Source organism: Electrophorus electricus, chromosome 25 (assembly GCF_013358815.1).
Source record: "Electrophorus electricus isolate fEleEle1 chromosome 25, fEleEle1.pri, whole genome shotgun sequence".
NCBI lineage: Eukaryota > Metazoa > Chordata > Actinopteri > Gymnotiformes > Gymnotidae > Electrophorus > Electrophorus electricus.
Genome location: NC_049559.1, coordinates 9,521,603 through 9,543,101, shown reverse-complemented (window position 1 = coordinate 9,543,101; position 21,499 = coordinate 9,521,603). Strand labels below are relative to the sequence as shown.

Below are 21,499 nucleotides of genomic sequence, written 5' to 3'. Positions count from 1 at the left end.
CCTTCAACCCAACTCACGCCTGCACATATCACAGTCCTCATGGGCTCAGATCACCCCAGACGGATGTCAATACCTGGTGTGAACGTGATCACAGATGAATGTGGTGTAAAAACTACGCATGATGCTGGGAAAGGAGGGGTGTCAATATAACAACACACCAGAGAGATTAATGTACATCGCGGGTGATGCAATGATGATTATCATATAGTGCTCTGGGCAGTGTGTGACCGAAGTGTGACACTTTCTGTCAGAGGACATCTACTCTGAAAATGACCTAGGCTTTAAACACCCTCGCCGCTACACACAGATTGCTCATCAAGTGTCAGATGGGGACGCTCAACCGGAGCATCCCATAGGGGAAGTCTGATGTCTCTGCGGTTTTGAGCCATCCCTGGGACAAGCCCCACCAGGCAAGGAGCTAACAGGTTTGACTTGTTATAATGTTAGAATTTCTGGTCTCCTTACTGCAGATAAGTCTCGCAACCCAGTCGAAGGGAGTAGTTCTACAGTAGCTGTACTATCTGAGATGGAATACACATATGCAAAGGGGATTTGACAACCAGTGCAGTTTTGAAAGCACTTTTATCAGGCAGAGTCAAAAACACTGCTTTACAAACTTTTTGTTTTTTGACTAATAAAATACACAATACTGAAAAGCAAAAGACTTTTAGTATTCATGGGATCACATCCTTGACTATTATAGATCCAGTTAAATTCTTAAAACCTAAAGACTTTTTCGGTTGGCCAACTTTCAGGAATACAATTAACTTTTATATATAACTGTTGGTGTGAGAAATGGGATAAATAATCTATATATACTCTATATACTATATAAAAAGCAGCAAACAGTTTCTGGATCTGATCTATAAAATCATGGAAGTGATCTCAAGAAGTGCTCAAAAAAACCAAAAAAAAAAAACCCTGAAAAAAGATGAACTGAAAAGCTTGACCTGAAGTTTGAAAGTTCAGCTGTTTAAAACGTCCGAAGCATCACATCTGAACAGCAAGCTTGGCAACTACAAGAAGGAGGGCTGCCTGAATTAGCAAAGACTTGGGACACAGAAAACATCCACTCTTACTCACCAAACCCAGACGAGACACAACATCAGGGAGACTCTGCGAAAGGCCGAGACTCACTATCCCTGCGCCTATCCACGGCGTTCTTAGAGGGGAATGGCAATCTTAACGTGTGGAGCAGCCCCTCACACAGACGGATCCTAGTGCAGCCATAGCACTCAAAGGGCCAAGTCTGACAATAGATGCCATTGTTGCTCTGGCTTTTCAGTGCAACGAGCAGGTTTTCAATGAGCCATGTGCATTCACAGGCTCCCCGAGCCACGACTGCCCAATCAGCGCTGCTGCGAGGCCCCCAGCCTCCTCTGTGTTCTCCTGTGCATGGAAACCCTGTACATCCCACACCCAAGCACCAAACCCAGTGTCACCCAGAGTCAGCCACAGCCAAACATACACACACACACACACACACAAGCTATGGGAATGCAGCTGTGGCTGCCACAACACCGAATTTATACAAACACCCAAGATTATCACGAGTGCCTCTGCGTGTGACAGAGTGTACCTTATAACTTAAACACAAGTAATCATTGACTAATGAATGAAGCCAACTGTATCTGACATTTTCAAAAGTACACAAAGGCCTCATTATGGACACTTGGGTGGCATAGAAGCGGAATATATTGAGAACAGTCATCTGATATCTACTCATGCTGGACTGTGATACTGTCAATGACCTGAAAGCAAACTACAATTCTTAGACTTTATCTTTCACTACTTCTGTTTGTAGGTTTAACACAGCAGTATTGTGAAAGACTGGCACAGAGGAACTAAATGTGCAGACCTTATAAAGTACGATCAGAAGACCTGTTCTCACTAAACCACTCAAGTCAGAGGCCACTGGAAGTATCAGAAAAAGGTTATATGTGTCATACACACACACACACACACACACACACACGTGCGCACACGCACACACAAATGTGCACACACAGTATTTAGGAAAGCTTTGTTTGGTTACTTTTACCAGAACTTTGCATGCATTCACGAAGTACTGACATACATCTAGCAGTGTGTGGAGATGCTGGTCCTGGAAGACACTGTGCAGAAAGTCCAGGTCTTTCTCACTGCAGTCCGTCAGTGCATGGATCTCCTCCAAGCTGTCCAACACCTGTGACACAGCTCCTACATATGGATACAAGCACACACGCAGACACACAAGCGCATGGTACGGGACCTTTAGCACAGCACAGATCTGCGATACACCTCACTCAAGGGGACACACCACGGGAGGAAGGCAAACTACGAGACACCACAATCAAGACAATGGGGGCTGAATGCAGAGGAAAGCACTGCACTGCAGCCGTAGTAAACGCTGGGCAGTAACGGACATGAAAGAATCAGTTTTGATGTGAAAGGCAGAGATATGACAGATGACTTGGGTAACCATATAATCCATGAATCTATGAAGATAAAGCTACCTACTTTCTGCCGCTAGCAGTCCTGGGGGGAGGCCAGCATTAGGACAAAAACATATATTACATTTACAGTGCAACAGCTGTAAATCCACAAAAAAGGACAGGCAGAGATTACTAGGTGGGGCAAGCTTGCAAGCAAAGCACAGTCCCCAGAACTTCCAGTTCTAAAATCGTATTGGCTGAGCCTTGTTTGAAGCCAATGTAAAATCCTTGATATACACTCACTATGCCTGGATTTTGTATTAATCCACCATTGAGCATTGAGCCATCGTGTCGCTTAGCAACAAAGGCTCATTAGCAGACTACATTGTCTGGCGGAAGAAGTGCTTATTGTGAATATTGTTAATAATAAATTCAATTACTTAGTTACTTTGCGTTGTCATGCCTATCCACCCTCGCCTTGCTCAAGCGATCTTCAGCAGATCAGTTCAAAAGTGGCAAGGCTCTCTGACCACAGAGTGCATGTTTTACACAAACCAATCAGATTTAAGATAAACTATAAATAACGAGTGAGTGTAAACGCATCTTACGCAATCAGTACGATTTAAAGTGAAATAGTTTTTTGAAAACAATACTTCACTGAGCGTTCGCTGCTGTTGAACTGCTATCAGCCTGTGAGGTCTCATGTAAGCACAAACAGGAGCAGAGAGAACTGAGGTGTGCATGCTGATCTGCACAGTGCATGTGCAGGTGAATACCAGATGAGCTGGGATCCTCCGAGAAGTCGGGCAGCTCCTCTGGTGGGTCACCGTAGAAGGAGTTGAACTTGTGGCTGGAGACTGCAGCCAGCACGGCCCCCTGCACGCAAGAACGCAAGCCGGTGACCCCCGCCTGCTCTCGGTGGCCAGCCCACCTACCCAAAGCCTCAGTCGGGGACATTACAGGGACAGAGATCACAAAACCCAAGACATCTGTCCCTTTTCTGAAATGACTATCAAGATGATAGTGACTATCAATGACTATCGAGCTGACAGTAGAACTGTGGGAGAACTGCACTGCTAATCTAAGCATGGTCCACAGATGTCAAGATTTACTTTGCAGTTTATTAAACAAATGCAAATGATTCTATATCCACAAATATCAAGAGTGTCTCTTGGGGTCAGAGCGCTTGCACTGAGCGTGACAGGCTAATGTAGCAAGGCTTACTTTAAGCTTCCTCCGGGCATTAAACTTTCTCAGCTGCTCCACCGTCTCTGGGAGGTGGATCTTGTAGGCATAACGGTCTCTCTCCTGAGCAAGCACACATTTTATTAGTAACATTAAGCGTACAGAGGTGAAAGGTGACAGAGCTAAGAGATGCTTTTTGGAATGGTTACACTTTTTCTCCCTTAACCACAAAAAGGGCCACACCACTGTCCCCGTGGGGGTCCAGGGGCAGAAGCAGGGTGCTGCTTACCTTCAGCCAGGGGTGGTTGAGGGCCTCATATACCGTGATCCTCTCAGCAGGATCCAGCATCAGCATACGGCGCACGAGGTCTTTGGCGCTCTCGGAGATGTGAGTCCACTGCCGAGGGTTCATCTGCACACAGGTCACATGGAAAGACACAAAGAGGCGCAGGAAGTGATGCACAATCCAACGCACGTGGAATTACACAGAGAGAGACACACAACGTGAGCTTTGGGACTTCGTGTGAAAAGCTGAAGGGTTACTTATTTATGTCCAATGCTTGTGAGCTACATTAGTCTCAGAGCTCCAGTGCACAAGCAAAAGGTCTGTGCACTTTAAACATGGGAATTTTTAGTGGAAAATTCCATTCCATTAAATACAAAGACTGAAAATCGAAGCTACTAAACTTGCTCTTAACTGAGTTTAACACACAAAAGGCTCATAATCCAGTGCCTATCTGACCTCTGATTGGTGACCTCTGAAAGCTTGGCTTTGGTTCCATGGGCACGACCAAGCTGGAGCCACTACCTTGTATTTGCCCTTAATGACGCCCTCGAACAGGCGCTCCTTGGTGCCGTAGAAGGGCAGGCAGCCGCTGAGGAGGATGAAGAGGATGACTCCACAGCCCCACACGTCCACGGGCTTCCCATACGGCTCCCTCTTCACCACCTCGGGGGCCATGAAGTGCGGGGTGCCCACGCGGCCTGCGGCACACGCACACGCACACACGTGCGAGTGCTAAATCATTCACGTGTGCCTGTAATCTTTAGCAAACAGGTGGTGGCTATATATTTGCATGTGTTTCAGCTCTCAGTTTGAATTCAGTGAAAAGCAATTGACAGGAACTATGTTTGGCGTTGGCATTTATTTCTCAGTGTGAGCGCTGCATAGGGGAGTCATCTGTGGAGTTTGTTTTTGTAAATGCAGAGCATGGAGATGCACGCGGACGCTGGTGCGCATGCAGAAGTACGATATGCATCGAGAAGTTGCAGTGCATGCGCTCTATGGTGCTCACCTCCTGCCACTAGTCCAGACTCTCCCAGCTGTATAGCAACTCCGAAGCCACCTAGCTTCACGGGTGCAGAGTTCTCCTTTGATGCCAGTAACACACAATGGGGCTGCAGGATGGACACACACACACACACACACACACACACACACACACACACACACACACACACACACACACACACTGCATTTTTCTGCCAGGAAACCAAATTACAGTAGTGAATGAGGAGGAACAAGCAAATCATATGAAGTCATCGCAACTACAGTGTCATAGAAGAGTGCTCCAACAGCTGGGAATTTGACCTTTTGTGAGGAAAACGTGTAATCCACAAAAAACTCTGACAAAATTATCTTGACCATCAATATGCATTTCCTGTGAATGAATTTCCCAGCAATTTTAACAAGCTTAGATTAAACAAACTCGGGTTGTGTTTGGTTCGGCACAATGTTCTTTGACCTGTCCAGCTGGTGTATGAACTAGCCTTGTGTGCATGTCAGCACCTCATGCTGTGGTTTTAGGTGTTTTTTCCGAGGTGCGGTTTTGGTTTTCGTCACCTCTAGACTTTAAAGTGCTTCCTCTGCACTTTACCATGTAACAGATGAGCATGTCAAGCTGACAGCAACACACAAGAGGAACTGGATTCATACTGAGAGAGCCAAAAAAGGAACTGCAAGAGGTTTTATTTAAAAACAATTTAAACAAATTCAGAGGTGCAGAAGGGAGCCCAGTTTAGGAAGAACCCACAGAAAGCACAGAACTGCGTGAAGGTGGACCGCCTCTCATCCACTCCTGAGCACAATGGGATGGTAACTGGGACAGTTTCTTGGATCAAAGAACTCACACAGTGAGTACCTCGACCTTTCCAAAAGACAGAGTATAATCAGTGTGGCCGCAGTGACCTAGTTCTGTGCTCTTAATATGTCTCTTCTGACTGGTCATAGCATATGGTTCAAAGACCTAAGACTTGGGAATATTTAAGAGTTGAGAAAACAATAAGAGATTCCCAGCTTTGGTTTTTGAGGTGGAACAGTATGCGTTGGGAGTGTGGGCGTCACTACTGGTTTCTGGGACATACCTTCCCTTCAGAGATATGTGAACCTGTCAGCTGTTAAGAGGAAGAAGACAAAACACGGTTTTAGTTAAACTAGCCGTAATAATCACACGGACAATAACAATCTGCTTTTTTTCCCCAAACGCCTGGCAGCCTGGCAGCTGTAACTGCAAACACCAGTTCACAAGCCTTCTGCATGCAGTGTCATGGCCCTGGAGCCCAATTCCACAAGGCACCACAACTGCAGCATGGACGACAACAGCCTCCGGGTCCTGCTGGCCGTCTCCTACTCGCTCATTTTCCTGCTGGGCTTGGTTGGTAACGTCCTGGCGCTCTGGGTGTTCCTGCGCTTGCACACCAAGAAGAACTCGGTGTGGATCTTCCTGGTTAACCTGGCCATGGCAGACCTGCTACTGGTGATCTGCCTGCCCTTGAGGGTGGCGTACCATGTCAACCACGAGCACTGGGCTTTTCCATCTGTGCTCTGCAAGTTTGTGGGTAATGCCTTCTACACCAACATGTACATAAGCATCGTGCTCCTGGGACTCATCAGTGTCGACCGCTACCTTAAGCTGCAGAAGGTCTCCAAAAAGCAGAGGTTCCTCAGCAGCAGGCAGAGCAAGGTCACGTGCTGCCTCCTCTGGGTTCTAGCCATCGGGGTGATGGTGACTCTAATTGTCTTTGCTAAGGATCAAGCAGAGCCCAACAAGTGTTTTCATTACAGGCGACTGATAAACAACAAATGGAAAGGCTACTTCAACCTTGCCTTGGTATTCACCTTCTTTGTGGTCTATGGTGCCTTCATAACATCTTACGGAAAGATTGCAAAGTGGCTGTTTCAGGTCTCTTTGAACAAGCCAGAATTTCCGAACACAGCCAAGTACAGCAGAACAGCCCGGAAGTCCTTCTTCATCCTCTTCCTATTTACCCTGTGCTTTGTCCCCTACCACGTAGTGAGGATCTTCTACATTCTTTCACAGATGGTGGACGTCTCCTGCCAGTGGGTCAAAGTGGTGAACAAAGGCAACGAAATAGCCCTGCTCCTGTCGGCGCTCAACAGCTGCTTGGATCCGGTCATATATTTCCTGCTGTGCGGATCTGTGCGCAAGGTAATAGTGCGGATGCTCCGTGACACCTTCTGCCTGGAGGCTCTCGCAGGATTTAGCAGCTCCAGCAATGAGATGGGGAGAAACCAACATGATCCCCTCACTGAGAGTCAGTCCAGCACCTTGAGGAGAGGAGGTGCTATCCACGTCAACTCTCCATGACATCCCTATTGATTCTCTACACTGTCCTAACAGGAACTGAACTGGCAAAGTATTCCACTCAGTCCCCAATAAAGCAGGAACTAAAAGACAGTTATGAGTGTCATAAAAACCCAATCATCATTATGGTAAATCATCAGAAGTAATTTTTCTTTTTTTCAGGGTAATTCTGGAAAGAAAACAGCTATGATTGAAGTGATGACCCCCAAATAAAGAAAGACTTAAATATTCCCAGTAGAATTCATGACAAACACTATAACTTCCTTTCATTACATATTCATGTGCAAATTAATTTGTCAAGTAAATATGTTCAAAATGCTATATTTTAATATATATATTTTATTTTAAGGGAAATGAAGCATGTGTCTGCATTATATATATATATATATATAATGTGTGTGTGTGTGTGTGTGTGTGTGTGCATATGTAATATCCGCAGTATCTTTCAGGCGACTCAAATAACCGCATTTTTTTCCCCACATTCATATTTCCATCTAACACAGGGTTGCGAAAGCTAGAATAAGTAACAAAGGTTATAAATAATGCAAAAGAATAATCTGCATGGTTTCAGAAATAAAACTACTCTGATAAATATTTACTGGGATGTTAAAAGTTTAAAGTTGCCAGGGGTAATAAATGACGCCAGCAGTTAAAGGGTGCCCTCTATTGGTGTAATATTGCAATAGTTGAGGACATGCAATATACGCTGTCAAGGAAAACATGGTAAAAGGCTCAGTCTGTGTGACAGATCCAAAACTGAACTGCTTGAATTTAAAGCATCACTATATGAAACCCAGTATATTGAATTTAATTGGATCACTAACAAATAAATATATACACAATGCATCAAAAGTAGATGTAGAGCCTAGTCTGCAGGATGTGGTCAGAGGAGCGGCTGCCTGGTTCCCTTCAAAGTGTAGCTCCTCCCCATGTCTCTATACATCTTGAAAATTCAACACCTTCTTGAGAAAGCAAGAGGAAGCCAGCAAGGAAACTAAATCACAATGTTAGAGTTCAGCTGTAATGCAACAACCTGCAGTGGATCAGCAGGCAAAAGAAGGTAGCTATACCTCACACTGCTTTTGTTTGTCACATGTCCATTACTGGAGGAAGGGTCATGGACTAAAAGCTTAGTTAACATTTTCTGGAACATCTCTGTCAGGTGTCAAACCGTCATGCGCAGAGGTTGGACTGTTTGAACTAGGGAAATATAAACCCGCAGGTTCCCAGGGCTGCACTTTCTGTGCGAACATGTATTTTAGCCAAACCCTGGTGGAATATTACCAAACACATTAGAATATTAGCAAAAAATAACACTTAGGGCGCATGAGAAGCAAATGAGCGTTCAGCTATGATGACGACATCACAGAATGAATAACTATATCTCAGAAATCTACAAATGAATTAATGAACAAATGAGAATAATTACTCACCCTCCCCGTCCGTTTAAATTTATTATTCGATTAATTGCATGTAATAAATGCATTTAATGCAACAAAATTAAAATCTCCGCAAGGCTACCATGAGTTAAACTGTCTTAATTTTACTGCATGCAAGACTAATGAGACAACCCGCAGAGCAGCGTTGGGTGGGATCTGTCCTGATGGCTGAATACACTGTTGTATTCAGTACTGTATTCTAGCCATAAAAATGCATGACATTTAAAACAAATTAAAACAGAAGACATTTTTTTAGGCCTTGGGGGGACGGACGGACGACACACACAACCCTGCTGTCTAGTCATGTATCATTATTAGCTACTTGAGTCATTTCACCGGTTCACAGGTCTTCCCTTATGTAGCTAACGATCTCGTTTAAACATTAAACCCTGCAATCACTTACTTTGCTAACTAGATATTTACGTTGTAATTTGAGCCATATGGGCTCTTTTCTTAGTAATTAACACCACAACCAAGGAAAGTGTTGATATTCCCAACTGTTTTGACTTTTCCTCAGTCCATACTTAAGGGCTATGTGGCATCTAGTCCCAGTTATTAACTAGTAAAGAATCTTTTAGCATCCATATTGTCCTTATGGCATAACAGTGACTTTAACCGCAGGTATCCTTAAAAACTAAAAAATCCTGTGTTTATGTATCATTATAAAATTATCCCAAAATGTATTCAGAATACTGCCTTTTCAAAATCAAACAGTCTGCACACACATTTTTCACATTTTTGTATTTCATTACATATCTGTTACTGCTTTTAAAATCTAACCCTGTCAAATTTTTAGCTCATTTTATAAGTCATCTTGAGCGATGTCAAAATAAGTAACAACTATTTGCCTCCTCCGTTTTGGAAAGCTGTCTCTTGGTGCCTATAGAATACCACAGAAACGTCCTGCCTTGGATCTACGTCTGCGTGGCAGTCTTAGGCTTCCTGACCAATGTGGCGGCCATGCTACAGCTCTGTCGCCTGGAGAAGACGGCCACCGTCATCTTCACACTCAACATAATGGTGTCGGACCTGATCGTGTGCTGTAGCTTCGCCATCAGGACGGCCTACTACAGAAAGAGCTTGCATTGGCATGCCGGCTCCGGGCCCTGCGTCGCCGCCGAGTTCTTTATGGCCTCTGGCTTCTACATCAACCTCTACTGTAATATGGGCTTCTTCCTGTGGATTAGCATCAGCCGCTACACCACGGTGGTGCGGCCGACCAGTAGGCTGTTCCGGGCCTTCCGGCGCCCGCGGTTTTTCTGGGCTGTCTGCCTCGTCACCTGGATACTTGGGATCGCACTTGTCTGCAGCAGCGTGGGATATAAAGCAAAGCTGAGCTCTGCTGTAAAAGAGACCGTGTCCTGCTTCGACCAGGTGGCGAACTTCAGGAAGCAGGAGCTGGACGGCGTGCACGCCGCGGGCGTGGTCGTCTTCTTCTGCGTCCTCGCCGCGATGTTGCTCAGCTACGGCCTGCTGATCTTCCACTTGCAGAGGGTACGAAAGCGGAGCCTGGTGGGTGCCGGCCTCGGCCCCGGGGGAGGGCTGCGAGTGCGCAGGAAGATCCTGGCTTCCATGTTGCTTTTCATTGCCTGCTTCCTGCCCTACCACGTGCAGACGGTCAGGGTGATGTCGGGCCCCAGGGACTGCGAGAAGGAACAGGCCGGCTTCGGGGCGAAGACGCTGACCGTCCTGGTGGCGGCGTTCAACAGCTGCCTGCATCCTGCCTTGCACCTGTTCTTCCACCTGCCCTGTTGCCGTGCCCAGCGCAACGTGCGGGCCCCTCCGAGACCGGAGGGCTCGCAGATCCACGCCATCAGTCACATGCACACCGGGAACGGGTCCCAAAATGCTAAATAGGAGTGCTGGTAAATAATGGAAAACCAATTATTGCAAGCAAACCTGCTCTGCTTTACACATTCCTGATTGTTTTATTCATTTAACGACACTTTTCTAAAGACACTATATCATTCATGCTCTATATAACGTTTTTTTTTTTTTTTTATTTATAACAGAACATGGTTAAGTCTCTAAAAATGAAAGGTTTAAAGTGCTTACGCTGAGTAAAGTATCTTAACCGAGATGGAGTGGCTAGTTTTTTTGTTTGTTTTGAGAGTGGGTGTTGCTTGTAATGCACTAATGTGTCCAGAAGAGGTTGTAGGGAGACCACAGAACAGATAGCCAGCAGGTCACTGGCTGATTGCACTGTAATTTAAACTTATTTTAGTGGCTTTCATCAAAAATGGAATTCACACTATGCCATACAAAGGGATTAGGATCTATTAGGACAGGTCTGCATAGTTCATATCACATATGAGAAAGTACATAGAACAAACTTTATACAATCTACATAATCTCTAAAACAATCTACAGTTCATATATGCAAGTAATAGAGATCAAAAATAGGCAGGCCATGTGTGTTTGGAGCATAAAAACGCCATGCTGAAGGCGTGTATCAGAATACAACCACCAAGAGATGGAGAAGGAAACTTTTAGCCTTTTGATATGTGCATCTAAACATAATCTAAATATCATTAATGCAGACACTTAATCTATTGAGTGATATATCAGAGTTTATAAAACTAAATTGCCTGATGCAGAAGGTGGGAGGTCACTTTAGTACACTTCACAGGTGGGAGGTCACTTTAATACACTTTACAAATGGGAGGTCACTTTAATACACTTTACGGTACGTATTCAATCACTTTCAAAATGCTGCCCACAAAGACCAGCGTACGTCATACACAGAGAACCTCAGAACAGCTCACATGCAGACGCATCAGGCACGGTAAGTAAATACTTATCAAGTAATGAATCAATCAAAGGAAAATTGGTGCCATAATATGTCACACTGCTTCTAATGAACCTTTTAAAATCTCTGGTTTGACTTGCATAGCTCTAATGCCATGGTAACATAACATCTTGAGTTTGACTGAAGTTTTATATATATATCTCTCTCTCAGAAAGAGAGAGCAAGCGAAGCGAGAGAGCACTTTGCTTGCAGAGCTGATGTAGGACCTCATATAACCTGTAATGTCCTTTGGCTTAAAAAAGGTCCATAAATCATTTAGCTTGTTTCAGTCAGACAGTGTTAAATGTAGTACAGAAGCCCTACATCACAAGAAATGAAAAAGAATAAGGAAATAGCCTGGCATAGCAGCTCTGTGAGAATGTGACAATATTACAGAGCTGCAAGGTGCAAGATGCATCACTAACAGTGCTTAGGAACCTTGGCTATGCTGAATGTTCCCTCAGTGGGGATTCACGCGGGTGGAGGAATATCGTTAGGATGTAGACCGCTTCTGTGCTTATTTTCTGTCATATAAAAGAAGATTGTGTTTATATAAAAATATATAATTTATTATTTTTTTTCTCTTGGGTAAATCTAAATTGTGTATTTGGGCTATTTACACAAGAATATTTTTAAGTATTTTTGAGGATAATATTTAATCACATTCTGTTTCACACACACACGCGCTCATACGTGTACATGCTGTACTAAAACAAACTTCACAGAACCTTTTTGTAAAAGCAGAAAAACCACTCATCCTTGAACACTTCACTGAGTTCACGGAGTTTGTTTCATCTTATACATCTGCAACGGTTAAGCCCGCATTAATACAAAACGTAGGTTGAGTATTAATTGTGTTGTTTTATTTATTAGTTTCATTTCACATTTTACTCGCCCACTCCTACATCTAGCTTTGGATAATCATTAAATTATCAATTATTAAATGATCAAATAACCATCAATGCAAATGATTTTCAGATCAGTGCTTTAAGTAATACGGTTCTACTTTGATGTTAATATAAAAATACTCTGCAGCGAACAGACCATGAATATAAAAGAGTTATAAATAAAATAAATAATAAAGCAAATAAATAATAAAACAGTTAGGAGCACCCATTATACCATCTCTAAGTAAGATTAGTCCAAACTGACCAACAGAGACCGATAGCATTCTCATTACTGATGGACGCTATTTGACAATTGTTAATCTATGCATGAAGTGCAACATTTAAAAGAAAATTTTGTTTTTTCTAGGAGACCGGTGGTTCAATGGCATTCTGTTCCCAGGCCAATCTCTCTAACATTTCTTCTTGCTTGTGTCAGACTACCACTACCCATTTAGGTCTGCCTGTGCTCTATGCCACGGTGTTCCTCAGTGGCCTCCCTGGGAATGCCCTCTCCCTATGGATTTTCGTGGCCAAAATCCCAGCCAAAACAGCCACTCACATTTACCTCATTAACCTAGGAATCTCCAACCTAATGCTCTGCCTCACCATGCCGTTTCTTGGAGCCTACTACGCCATGGGCGCCAGCTGGCCCGCACCCAGTAGCATGTGTCAATTGGCCATAAATGGCCTGACCCCGGTTCTCCACACCAACATCGGAGTGGGCATGATGAGTCTCACATGGCTGGCCCTGAGCCGCTTCGCCACGCTCATCCAGCTCAAACACGGGCGCCGGCCAAGTAGATGCATCAAGGTCTTGCCCGACGTCATCTTGAGCAGGCTGCGCCAAACCCCCTTTGCCCTTGGGGTGTGCCTGGGGACCTGGGCCATCGTGGCAATGGCGATCATTCCCTCGGTGGCGATTTACTCCATGAAGGAGATGAACAGGGTGGAGGACGGCAGCGAGGAGGTGTGTTACAGCGTGGCCGTGGAGGTTGGAGGCTCAGGCTCGCAGGCCTTCGCCTTGGCCGGGATCGTCATGTTTTTCCTCTGTCTACTCCTGGTGTTGAGTGCCTACACGGCAGTGATCAGGCACTTTTACAGGTCCAGGAACAGCACATCCATCTCTGACAGGCAGAAGGTCTATTCAAGAGTGTTTCGCAACATTGTGGTTATCCAGGTTGTGCTGCTGGTTTGTCTCCTGCCACACCATGTATACAAGGCAATTTTTATCAAGATGGCATGGACTCCGTCTCCGTTTGCGGAGGATGTGTTAATGTGCCACCCCATGTCCATGCCTGTGGAGGTTAAGAACGTCTTCCTCTGCCTGGCAACGTTACGCTGCAGCACGGATCCCATCATGTACTTCCTGCTGGACAAGACGTTCAAAAAGCACACTCTTAGGTTGTTTAGGGTGGCCCCCAGCACGCAAAGTAGCCAGGCGTCAAGGACCGTGGGCGAATGTGGATAGCGCATGGTAGACAACAACGGGACTTCCCAACGTGCCATGATGCAAGAGGCGCTTTCACAAACGAGCGACTGAAATAAATGAGTACAGACAAAGTTCTCTTCAATGGTCCGTGCATGAGGAGGAGTGCAGTGTCAATGAAGCAGAATTCTTGGGAACTTCAGTCATGAGAGAAGAAGAAAAGCTCTGAAAATGCCCAGAGAAGCAGGTCCTGTCCTCTAGCCTGCATTTAAAGTCAGAGGGAACTTCGAATCCCATGTTGCTCCCGCTGTTCTCAGCCTGGTGGTGTGGACACCCAATATGAACTCACGAAGCATCATCATCTCCTGATCCAAGAAAGACACTTATCTGCAAGGAGCTGAATTCACGCCATCCAAATGGGAAAAAAGTACTTGAACAAACTCACACATTTAAAAAACTTATTTAGAATTAACATATTTTAAATTATGTAGAAACCATAACCTAACTTGTAGCTATCTTTGATTTTAAGAATCTGATTGTTGATACATTTAAATGTAGCCCATTCTTGTAATCCATGGTTCTAATGTCAGGCTGCATATGACTTATAATATAAAAAATATATAATTTGTCTACCAATATTTCATTTTAGCATTGCATTTAACTGGTTTTATATGAAGCAAGATGCTTTGGCAAAATAAGTTCTATTTTCTAATGTACAGTAAGACCCAATTAACTTACTTCTACTGGCTAGTAATTCTTCATACAGAAACACTTTTAGCAGTATGGGTCTATGAAGGTCAGGGGGTCAAAGGTCAGAACACACAGCAGGATTCTTATGTTAGTGTGCTAAGTTTGGGTTAACGCACACTTAACTTTATTATGGCAACAAACGATATCTATAAATATATAGCTAATTCAATCATTAACCGGCCCACCTCAGTGATAACAGCCCACCTTAGCAACAACAGCCTTAGTAACAGCCTACTATGTAACACCATGGATTGGAGGAGTGGTGTTGGAGCAGAGGGACTGCAGAGTGCTCTGAGTGAGGAGTGAGTGAGGAGCAGGAATAAGAAAAGCTGGAGTAGAGTTGGAGCAGACTGATTCCAGAACACTGAGTGAGGAGCAGAATTTCCTACTCTGCTCCACTCACGTTTCCCATTAACCACCCAACCAGTAACAGCCCAAATGCTTTAATTTAATTCACCATTTCACCAAGAATAAAAACACACTGTAGCTTAATGGTTCAACTGATACTGACACAAGCATATTAAAAGCTAAAAGCACACATAACTCTTTAAGTCCTCATGTAGATCTGAAAAAATGGGCAGACAGGTTACAGTGCGAATACAGTTCACATAAAAACTACAGCGAGTTTATGCTCTTCCTACTGTAATTGTACAGTGAACACCCTGAATTCTCACGGAGTTTCCAGATCATCCCTTTGGACCTCAGCAAACATCTAAGTGTGAAATGAATGTGCAGAGACATCTCAGGATGATCTTTACAGAGCTGACAAACCGCCGTCCAAATGGCATCCAACTGCTGTGTTTCTGCGGCAGCGGTGCGTGGCTGCCCTTACACATCCCTTCTGTTCTCCAGTTTTCAAAAGCCTGATTAGCGACGTAATTCCGAGTGCTTTCCCCAACTGTTCCAACTGACTGAGCACGGCATTAGAGCGATACGGTGTAAATACGGACATGCAGATGTAGAGTTTCCTTCTGCCGTCATGCTATGCACAGGGTGATGGTTCCGTTAATAGCCATTAGCCCCGTGCGAGCAGAGCAGCGAGGGGAGTAAACATCCACCCGCGCCGGCGGGAGACACCAAGATTCTTCTAGCACGCGGAGCGGAGCTGCACGAGCTTAATGAGCCTCATTTCACTGATTCTATTAAACTGTAAGAGCATGAAAATCCATCTTCATTATACATGTTAATGGACTGTTGTCACTTTTAACATCAAAGGGTTTTGAACTTTTAAGGGTCTCCGAAAGGCCTCAACAAGCACAAGACTCCTCCAAGAGATCTCCAGGAGGTATTAGGCTGTGAGATACTATCGCTCCTCGTAGTGTATAAATCTGTATACCAGATGAAGAAGAACTTCAGTGGTTTTACGAGGCTCTTTGATATTATTTGATATCACAGTCTCCTTTCAGAACTGAGGCTGGCATTTGTGAGGTTCTAAGCTGAGCGAGTACATGAAGGTTTGAACTCAATTTGATTGTGTATGTGAACGAAGGCAAAACACGGCGAGCATGAGGAAGAAATCACTACACAGCGCCATAACCAAAATGATTTGCCCTCCCTTCTGATGTTAGCACTGGTTTTCAAGGCACTTACAGTAGTGTGAAAAAGTGTTTGCCTCCTTCCTGATATCTTTTTTTTTGGCATGTTTGTCACACTTAACGTTTCAGATCATCAAACAAATTTAAATATTAGACAAAGATAACACAAGTAAACACAAAATGCAGTTTTTAAATTAAACCTGCATGGACCTACATTATCCCTAAACCTAATAACTGGGTGGGCTACCCTTAGCAGCAGCAACTGCAATTAAGCATTTGCGATAACTGGCAATGAGTCTTTTACAGCGCTATGGAGGAAGTTTGACCCACTCATCTTTGCAGATTTGTTGTAATTCGGCCACGTTGGAGGGTTTTGGAGCATAAACTGCCTTTAAGGTCATGCCACAGCACTTGGAGTCAGGTCAGGACTTTGACTGGGCCTCTCAAGTCTTCATTTTGGTTTTCTTAAGCCATTCAGAGGTGGTGTTTTGGATCATTGTCCTGCTGCAGAACCCAAGTGCGCTTCAGCTTGAGGTCACGAACAGATGGCCGGACATTCTCCTTCAGGATTTTTTGGTAGACAGCAGAATTCATGGTTCCATTTACCACAGCAAGTCTTCCAGGTCCTGAAGCAGCAAAACAGCCCCAGACCATCACACTACCACCACCATATTTTACTGTTGGTATGATGTTCCTTTTCTGAAATGCTGTTACTTTTACACCAGATGTAATGGGACATGCACCTTCCAAAAAGTTCAACTTTTGTCTCGTCAGTCCACAGAGTATTTTCCCAAAAGTCTTGGGTATCAAGATGTTTTCTGGCAAAACTGAGATGAGCCTTTATGTTCTTTTTGCTCCGCAGTGGTTTTTGTCTTGGAACTCTGCCATGCAGGCCATTTTTGCCCAGTCTCTTTCTTACGGTGGAGTCATGAACTCTGACCTTAACTGAGGCAAGTGAGGCCTGCAGTTCTTTGGATGATGTTGTGGGGTCTTTTGTGACCTCTTGGATGAGTCATCGCTACACTTTTGGGGCAATTTTAGTCCGCTGGCCACTCCTGGGAAGGTTCACCACTGTTCCGCGTTTTCCCCATTTGTGGTTATGTGCTCTCTCTGTGGTTCGCTGGAGTCCCAAAGCTTAGAAGTGGCTTTATAACCTTTTCCAGACTGATAGATCTCACTTACTTTGCATCTCATTTGTTCCTGAATTTCTTTGGATCGCAGCATGCTGTCTAGCTTTTGAGGATCTTTTGGTCTACTTCACTTTGTCAGGCAGGTCCTATTTAAGTGATTTCTTGATTGAGAACAGGTGTGGCAGTAATCAGGCCTGGGTGTGGCTAGAGAAACTGAACTCAGCTCTCAAAAGATAAACCACAGTTCATTCATGTTTTAACAGGGGGGGCAATCACTTTTTCACACAGGGCCATGTAAGTTTGGAATTTTTTCCCCCTTAATAATAAAAACCTTCTTTAAAAACTGCATTTTGTGTTTATGTGTGTAATCTTTGTCTAATATTTAAATCTGTTTGCAGATCTGAAACAATAAGATATCAGGAAGGGGGCAAAGATCTTTTCACACCACTGTACTTTTGTGAGGAACTCGTGCAATAGCTAGCTGTGCAAAACGGCTTTGCTCTATTGCAGGAGCATTCTTGGTGACTCAGTGAGACATTCTGAAGACCAGAGAAGGGCGATGCATTCTTCAGAATGAGTCAACATCAGTCTGCATGTGTGGGAGAGAGGGAGTGAGATCGAGAAGTGAGATCGAGAAGTGAGAACGAGAAGCGACTGGGCTGTTTCTCTCCTCATGTCACATCTCTGTCAGGTCTCTTTCTCTGTGTGTGTCAGGTATGTTTCTCAGGTGTGTTTCTCAGGTGTGTTTCGCTCCTAGTGTCAGGTGTGTGTGTGGTGTGTTTCTCTCCTCATGCCAGGTCAGGACTTTTCCAGAAACAGCTATGTTGCTCTCTGCATCAGCCTGAAACTAGAGAATCCTGAAAAAGCTTTTCTGCACATCTTTACTAGATCTGAATCTGTAATCATAGTGGAATAGCTGCCAAACATCTGATAAACTCTTCAGTGTATAACCTCACCTCAGTGCTGGTTTCCTTGTCTCAGTATAGTTCCCTGTTGTCTCCAGTAACACTGCTAATGACCTCAACCACTTACCACACCACACACATTTACATAGGAATTCCAGTCTTGAAGGGAAGTTCTGCCTGGGGCTTCTATGCTTTAGCACACAATCCAACACAATCGCACTCTGACCGATTAGAACTGAGAGAAGTCAAACACACTTCTCTTTTATGCCTGTGTCCATTAAAAATATCAGAGACAGGATATTTTCTGAACATAACAACAGTGTGCTATTCAGTCTAATCAGAATATGCGCAAAAAAAGGTAATGCAGGTTTATACAGTAATGCAAATTTCACAGATATGTTGCTCTCCATATCATTATTTCAAGCAGAACAACATTCAAATTCCTGCTGCCTCCAGTCAACCATGCTTGACTCTCCTCTGTATTCAAAGAGTGGCACGAAATGAATGACTAATGCCGATATCTGAATTTAGCTCCAGACTTGCTTATGCTGTAGAGATAAACTCGCCGTGTTCTCTTCGCGAGTTAGCTGTGTGCCTACGCTCCAGGGTTATCCGGCTAGCATGGCTTCCACATCTCCAACTCGCACCACTGCGTGTACACACGCCGGCCTGGACAGCTGCGCGTTTCCTTGCTCAAAGCGCTTTTCGTCTTTCTCCCCTCTGCTCTCACGCCACAGTGTGTGTGTGTGTGTGTGTGTGTGTGTGTGTGTGGGGTACTAGTTTTCTAGTTCTGCATTCCTCTCTGGTGTACTATACAGAATGACCCATCTGATACCTAGAAAAGAAGTGAAAGCACCAGGTCATGAGTTGAAAACATTCACCGGAAATAATGGCTGAATGAAGACATAAGATTAATGCACCAGTCTACATTGTGAAAGGCTTCCAAACACCTAAGGTCCTGATCTAATTTTCAACTGAATGGCTGCTTTACAAATGTAATTCAGCAGTTATATTTAAAAAAGCGATGTAATATTACTATTTATTGGCTGATCATTTTACATCCCCGGTGGGCCCAAGCAAACAAGATGGTGTAGCACATGAAACACACGCTGTACTCCATGAACCGAACCGTCCCCAAGAGGGCTGGGCCCAGGCCAGCTCGGTTCGATCCGAAGCGGCTACCATCGGAAAAGAGCCTTGTACGGAAGGAGCGAAAGCCTCTAAACTCCCACATCCTCAAGGGAAATTTAGGTGTTCTCAGGAGTGCAGGGTTACACGAAAGAAAAATGGCGAGAGTCAGCAAGTCCGAGGTGTAAACGTGTCAGGTGAAAATGTCTCGGCATTCCAACATAATGACTACCCATCATTTCCAAATCCGTGACTCAAACAAAATGTGTCTTGACATTTTCATCCATTTCACTGTGCTGAGTTTCTGGACAACAGCACAAGTTGAGCTGTTCTTCTGAAGAAAAGAAACTCGATTGAGAAAGTCAAATCTATTAACCAGTCTTGCAGTGACTGCCTCCAGACCAGGACTGCGGGCTGCCTCAGACCGCTCCCCTGCCCCGAGGGGGCACACTCCAACATGAGGCAACAAAACCGGCTTCCACCACTGTGGTTCTGATTCAGAAACTCCATAATTATTTTTGATAAGTCGGGGTTTAGCAAAGCATAACAGTGGTCAACAAAGACTTCACCCCATTCAGAAAAATACCTCCAACCTCATGTATTTTTGCACACTGAATCCAAATATTTTCAGAATTTCTCTATCAGTTTTTTATTTTATTTTTAAATTACATCCGATATTATATATAGTATGGAAAAGTGGCACCAAGGAACGTAGATCCCCTTTATGCAGGTGACCTACATTTGGACAATGAAGAGGGATGTTTCAGGTGAAAACCACAGACATACAGAAGCAAGCTAATACATATTTAACTTGAATTAACATTGGCTGTGAAAAAGTAATATACAAATATCGCAAATTTTAATTGCTCTGTCATTTAAAAACCATGCCTAGTTTTTAAAATTCTAAAAACATTTTTGAATTCAGCACAAAAAGTGTTACAATGTCCACCTGTTTTAGTTTAAAAAGGTTCTCCAACATGTAGGCTTTGAAAAAAATACTTCATTATAATTCATGTGATAATTTTGACACATCTAACTAGTAACTATGGTTTAAGAAAAAAAAGACAACTGTTAAAAACAATAGAAAAATTCAGTTGTTTTTAAATATATGTTTGGTGCTGGTGTAGGAACTACACTACCTTATTTAGATCATGCTATGGTAAGTGTGATCGCAGGCTGTTTTTATCTAATGAATAGAGAAGTTATTCACTTCCACTGTGTGTGCATGTTTCTGTCGTACATATTTGCAGATCGCAGCCACACGACAGCAAGCTCTGTCCTGTTTCGCCTCTTTACAAAAACAGTGCCTCGGTTCACCTCGCACACAGCAGACAAGATGTGGAATTTGTACAGTCATTAATCCTAAAAATACATCCATGAAAGAGAATCGTATTGCGTTCTGCTCCAAACCCGCATGCACATTACAGCAGTAAGATACTGCCAATCAACTGTGTAGTTCACAGAACGAAAGGGTGCATCCCACCCCCCCCGGCCGCCCCCACCCCAAATATAAATAAATAAATACACAGCGATACACATACTGAAACTTCATCAAGCTTGGAATCCAGATGCACAAGATGAAAGAGCATGTTCTCAAGTAAGCAATTTAGACACAACATCGCAGTGTGGCTGGAAGCATCTACAGGGCCCACGAAACAAAAAGAAACAAATCAACACTGAGCCTACCTTCACGTCTCGATGAATGACGTTGTTGTCGTGGCAATACCGCAGCGCTTCAAGGATTTGTCTCATGTAGTGACTAGATAAAGGGGAAAAGAACTACATTGGGTGTCGTGAGGAAGAGTCCCCCCCCCGAGCGTAACGGCCCCATACGCGTGTGCCATACCACCAGCACGGCGACACAGCAACACCCGTCCGTCTGGCTCGGGGGATCCGTGTACATTTTTCACTGATGTCTCTCTGTCTGTCCCTGAGAGGTCACTGTGAGTCAATCTCAGCTCCATAACGCAAGATGTGTGGGGCTGTGGAATTCAAATTCAGTCCAGAGCTCTCCAGACCAGCACGCTGGTTACTTGTTACTCAAATGACATTACCAATCGATTTAGGAATAATCTAAATGCAATCACATGATCAACACAGTCATAAAGGCCTTTTTAAATTTAATCAAAGTATGAGATATGTGTGTTCATAAGTGTTATGAGTTATGTGTGTGCTCATAAGTGTCATGAGTTATGTGTGTGTTCAAAAATGTTATGAGTTGTGTAGGCTCATAAGTGTCATGAGTTATGTGTGTGTTCATAAGTGTTATGAGTTATAACCACCCTGAGGAGGGTTTGCTGAGTGGCT

The 21,499-nt window shown here is 44.0% G+C and overlaps 4 protein-coding genes across 21 annotated transcripts in view; 3 read left to right on the top strand and 1 right to left on the bottom strand.

Annotated features, from left to right (window-relative positions):
* Window positions 1-21,499, bottom strand: part of caska (calcium/calmodulin-dependent serine protein kinase a) — a 102,454-nt gene that overhangs the window by 20,297 nt on the left and 60,658 nt on the right. For 11 of the 17 annotated variants that reach the window (XM_027005229.2, XM_027005238.2, XM_027005227.2 and 8 more), the window contains exons 5-12: window positions 20,879-20,951; window positions 4,895-4,997; window positions 4,408-4,583; window positions 3,889-4,011; window positions 3,639-3,722; window positions 3,191-3,290; window positions 2,500-2,517; window positions 2,078-2,199 (exon numbers count right to left, since the gene is read on the bottom strand). In XM_027005229.2, coding sequence (XP_026861030.2) covers window positions 2,078-2,199; window positions 2,500-2,517; window positions 3,191-3,290; window positions 3,639-3,722; window positions 3,889-4,011; window positions 4,408-4,583; window positions 4,895-4,997; window positions 20,879-20,951 — 799 coding nt within the window. The remainder of the gene's footprint in view (window positions 1-2,077; window positions 2,200-2,499; window positions 2,518-3,190; window positions 3,291-3,638; window positions 3,723-3,888; window positions 4,012-4,407; window positions 4,584-4,894; window positions 4,998-20,878; window positions 20,952-21,499) is intronic. The other 6 variants (XM_027005241.2, XM_027005230.2, XM_027005236.2 and 3 more) reach the window with 2 other exon arrangements.
* Window positions 5,503-7,569, top strand: LOC113574375 (probable G-protein coupled receptor 34). Of its 2 annotated transcripts, XM_027005244.2 has the most exons (3): window positions 5,503-5,732; window positions 6,093-6,709; window positions 6,920-7,569. In XM_027005244.2, exons 2-3 carry the CDS (start codon window positions 6,146-6,148, stop codon window positions 7,205-7,207), a joined length of 852 nt encoding a protein of 283 aa, XP_026861045.2. In that variant the 5' UTR covers window positions 5,503-5,732; window positions 6,093-6,145; the 3' UTR covers window positions 7,208-7,569. The 2 variants fall into 2 exon arrangements, with proteins under 2 accessions (XP_026861045.2, XP_026861044.2); XM_027005243.2 differs by having other exon boundaries at window positions 6,093-7,567.
* On the top strand, window positions 8,185-10,647 carry gpr82 (G protein-coupled receptor 82). The gene is made up of 2 exons (XM_027005245.2): window positions 8,185-8,264; window positions 9,510-10,647. Exons 1-2 carry the CDS (start codon window positions 8,209-8,211, stop codon window positions 10,498-10,500), a joined length of 1,047 nt encoding a protein of 348 aa, XP_026861046.2. The 5' UTR covers window positions 8,185-8,208; the 3' UTR covers window positions 10,501-10,647.
* Window positions 11,404-13,786, top strand: LOC113574373 (probable G-protein coupled receptor 82). Its single transcript, XM_027005242.2, has 2 exons — window positions 11,404-11,428; window positions 12,686-13,786. The coding sequence occupies exon 2, from the start codon at window positions 12,701-12,703 to the stop codon at window positions 13,784-13,786; it is 1,086 nt and encodes a 361-aa protein (XP_026861043.1). The 5' UTR covers window positions 11,404-11,428; window positions 12,686-12,700.

What these genes read in the sequence shown, in the direction of transcription:
- LOC113574375 (XM_027005243.2), top strand. Translation starts at nt 6,146, where the DNA reads ATGGCCCTGGAGCCCAATTCCACAAGGCACCACAACTGCAGCATGGAC.
- gpr82 (XM_027005245.2), top strand. Translation starts at nt 8,209, where the DNA reads ATGTTAGAGTTCAGCTGTAATGCAACAACCTGCAGTGGATCAGCAGGC. An exon ending in GGATCAGCAGGCAAAAGAAG is followed by an intron (nt 8,265 to 9,509) that starts GTAGCTATACCT and finishes CGTTTTGGAAAG; the next exon opens with CTGTCTCTTGGTGCCTATAG.
- LOC113574373 (XM_027005242.2), top strand. Translation starts at nt 12,701, where the DNA reads ATGGCATTCTGTTCCCAGGCCAATCTCTCTAACATTTCTTCTTGCTTG.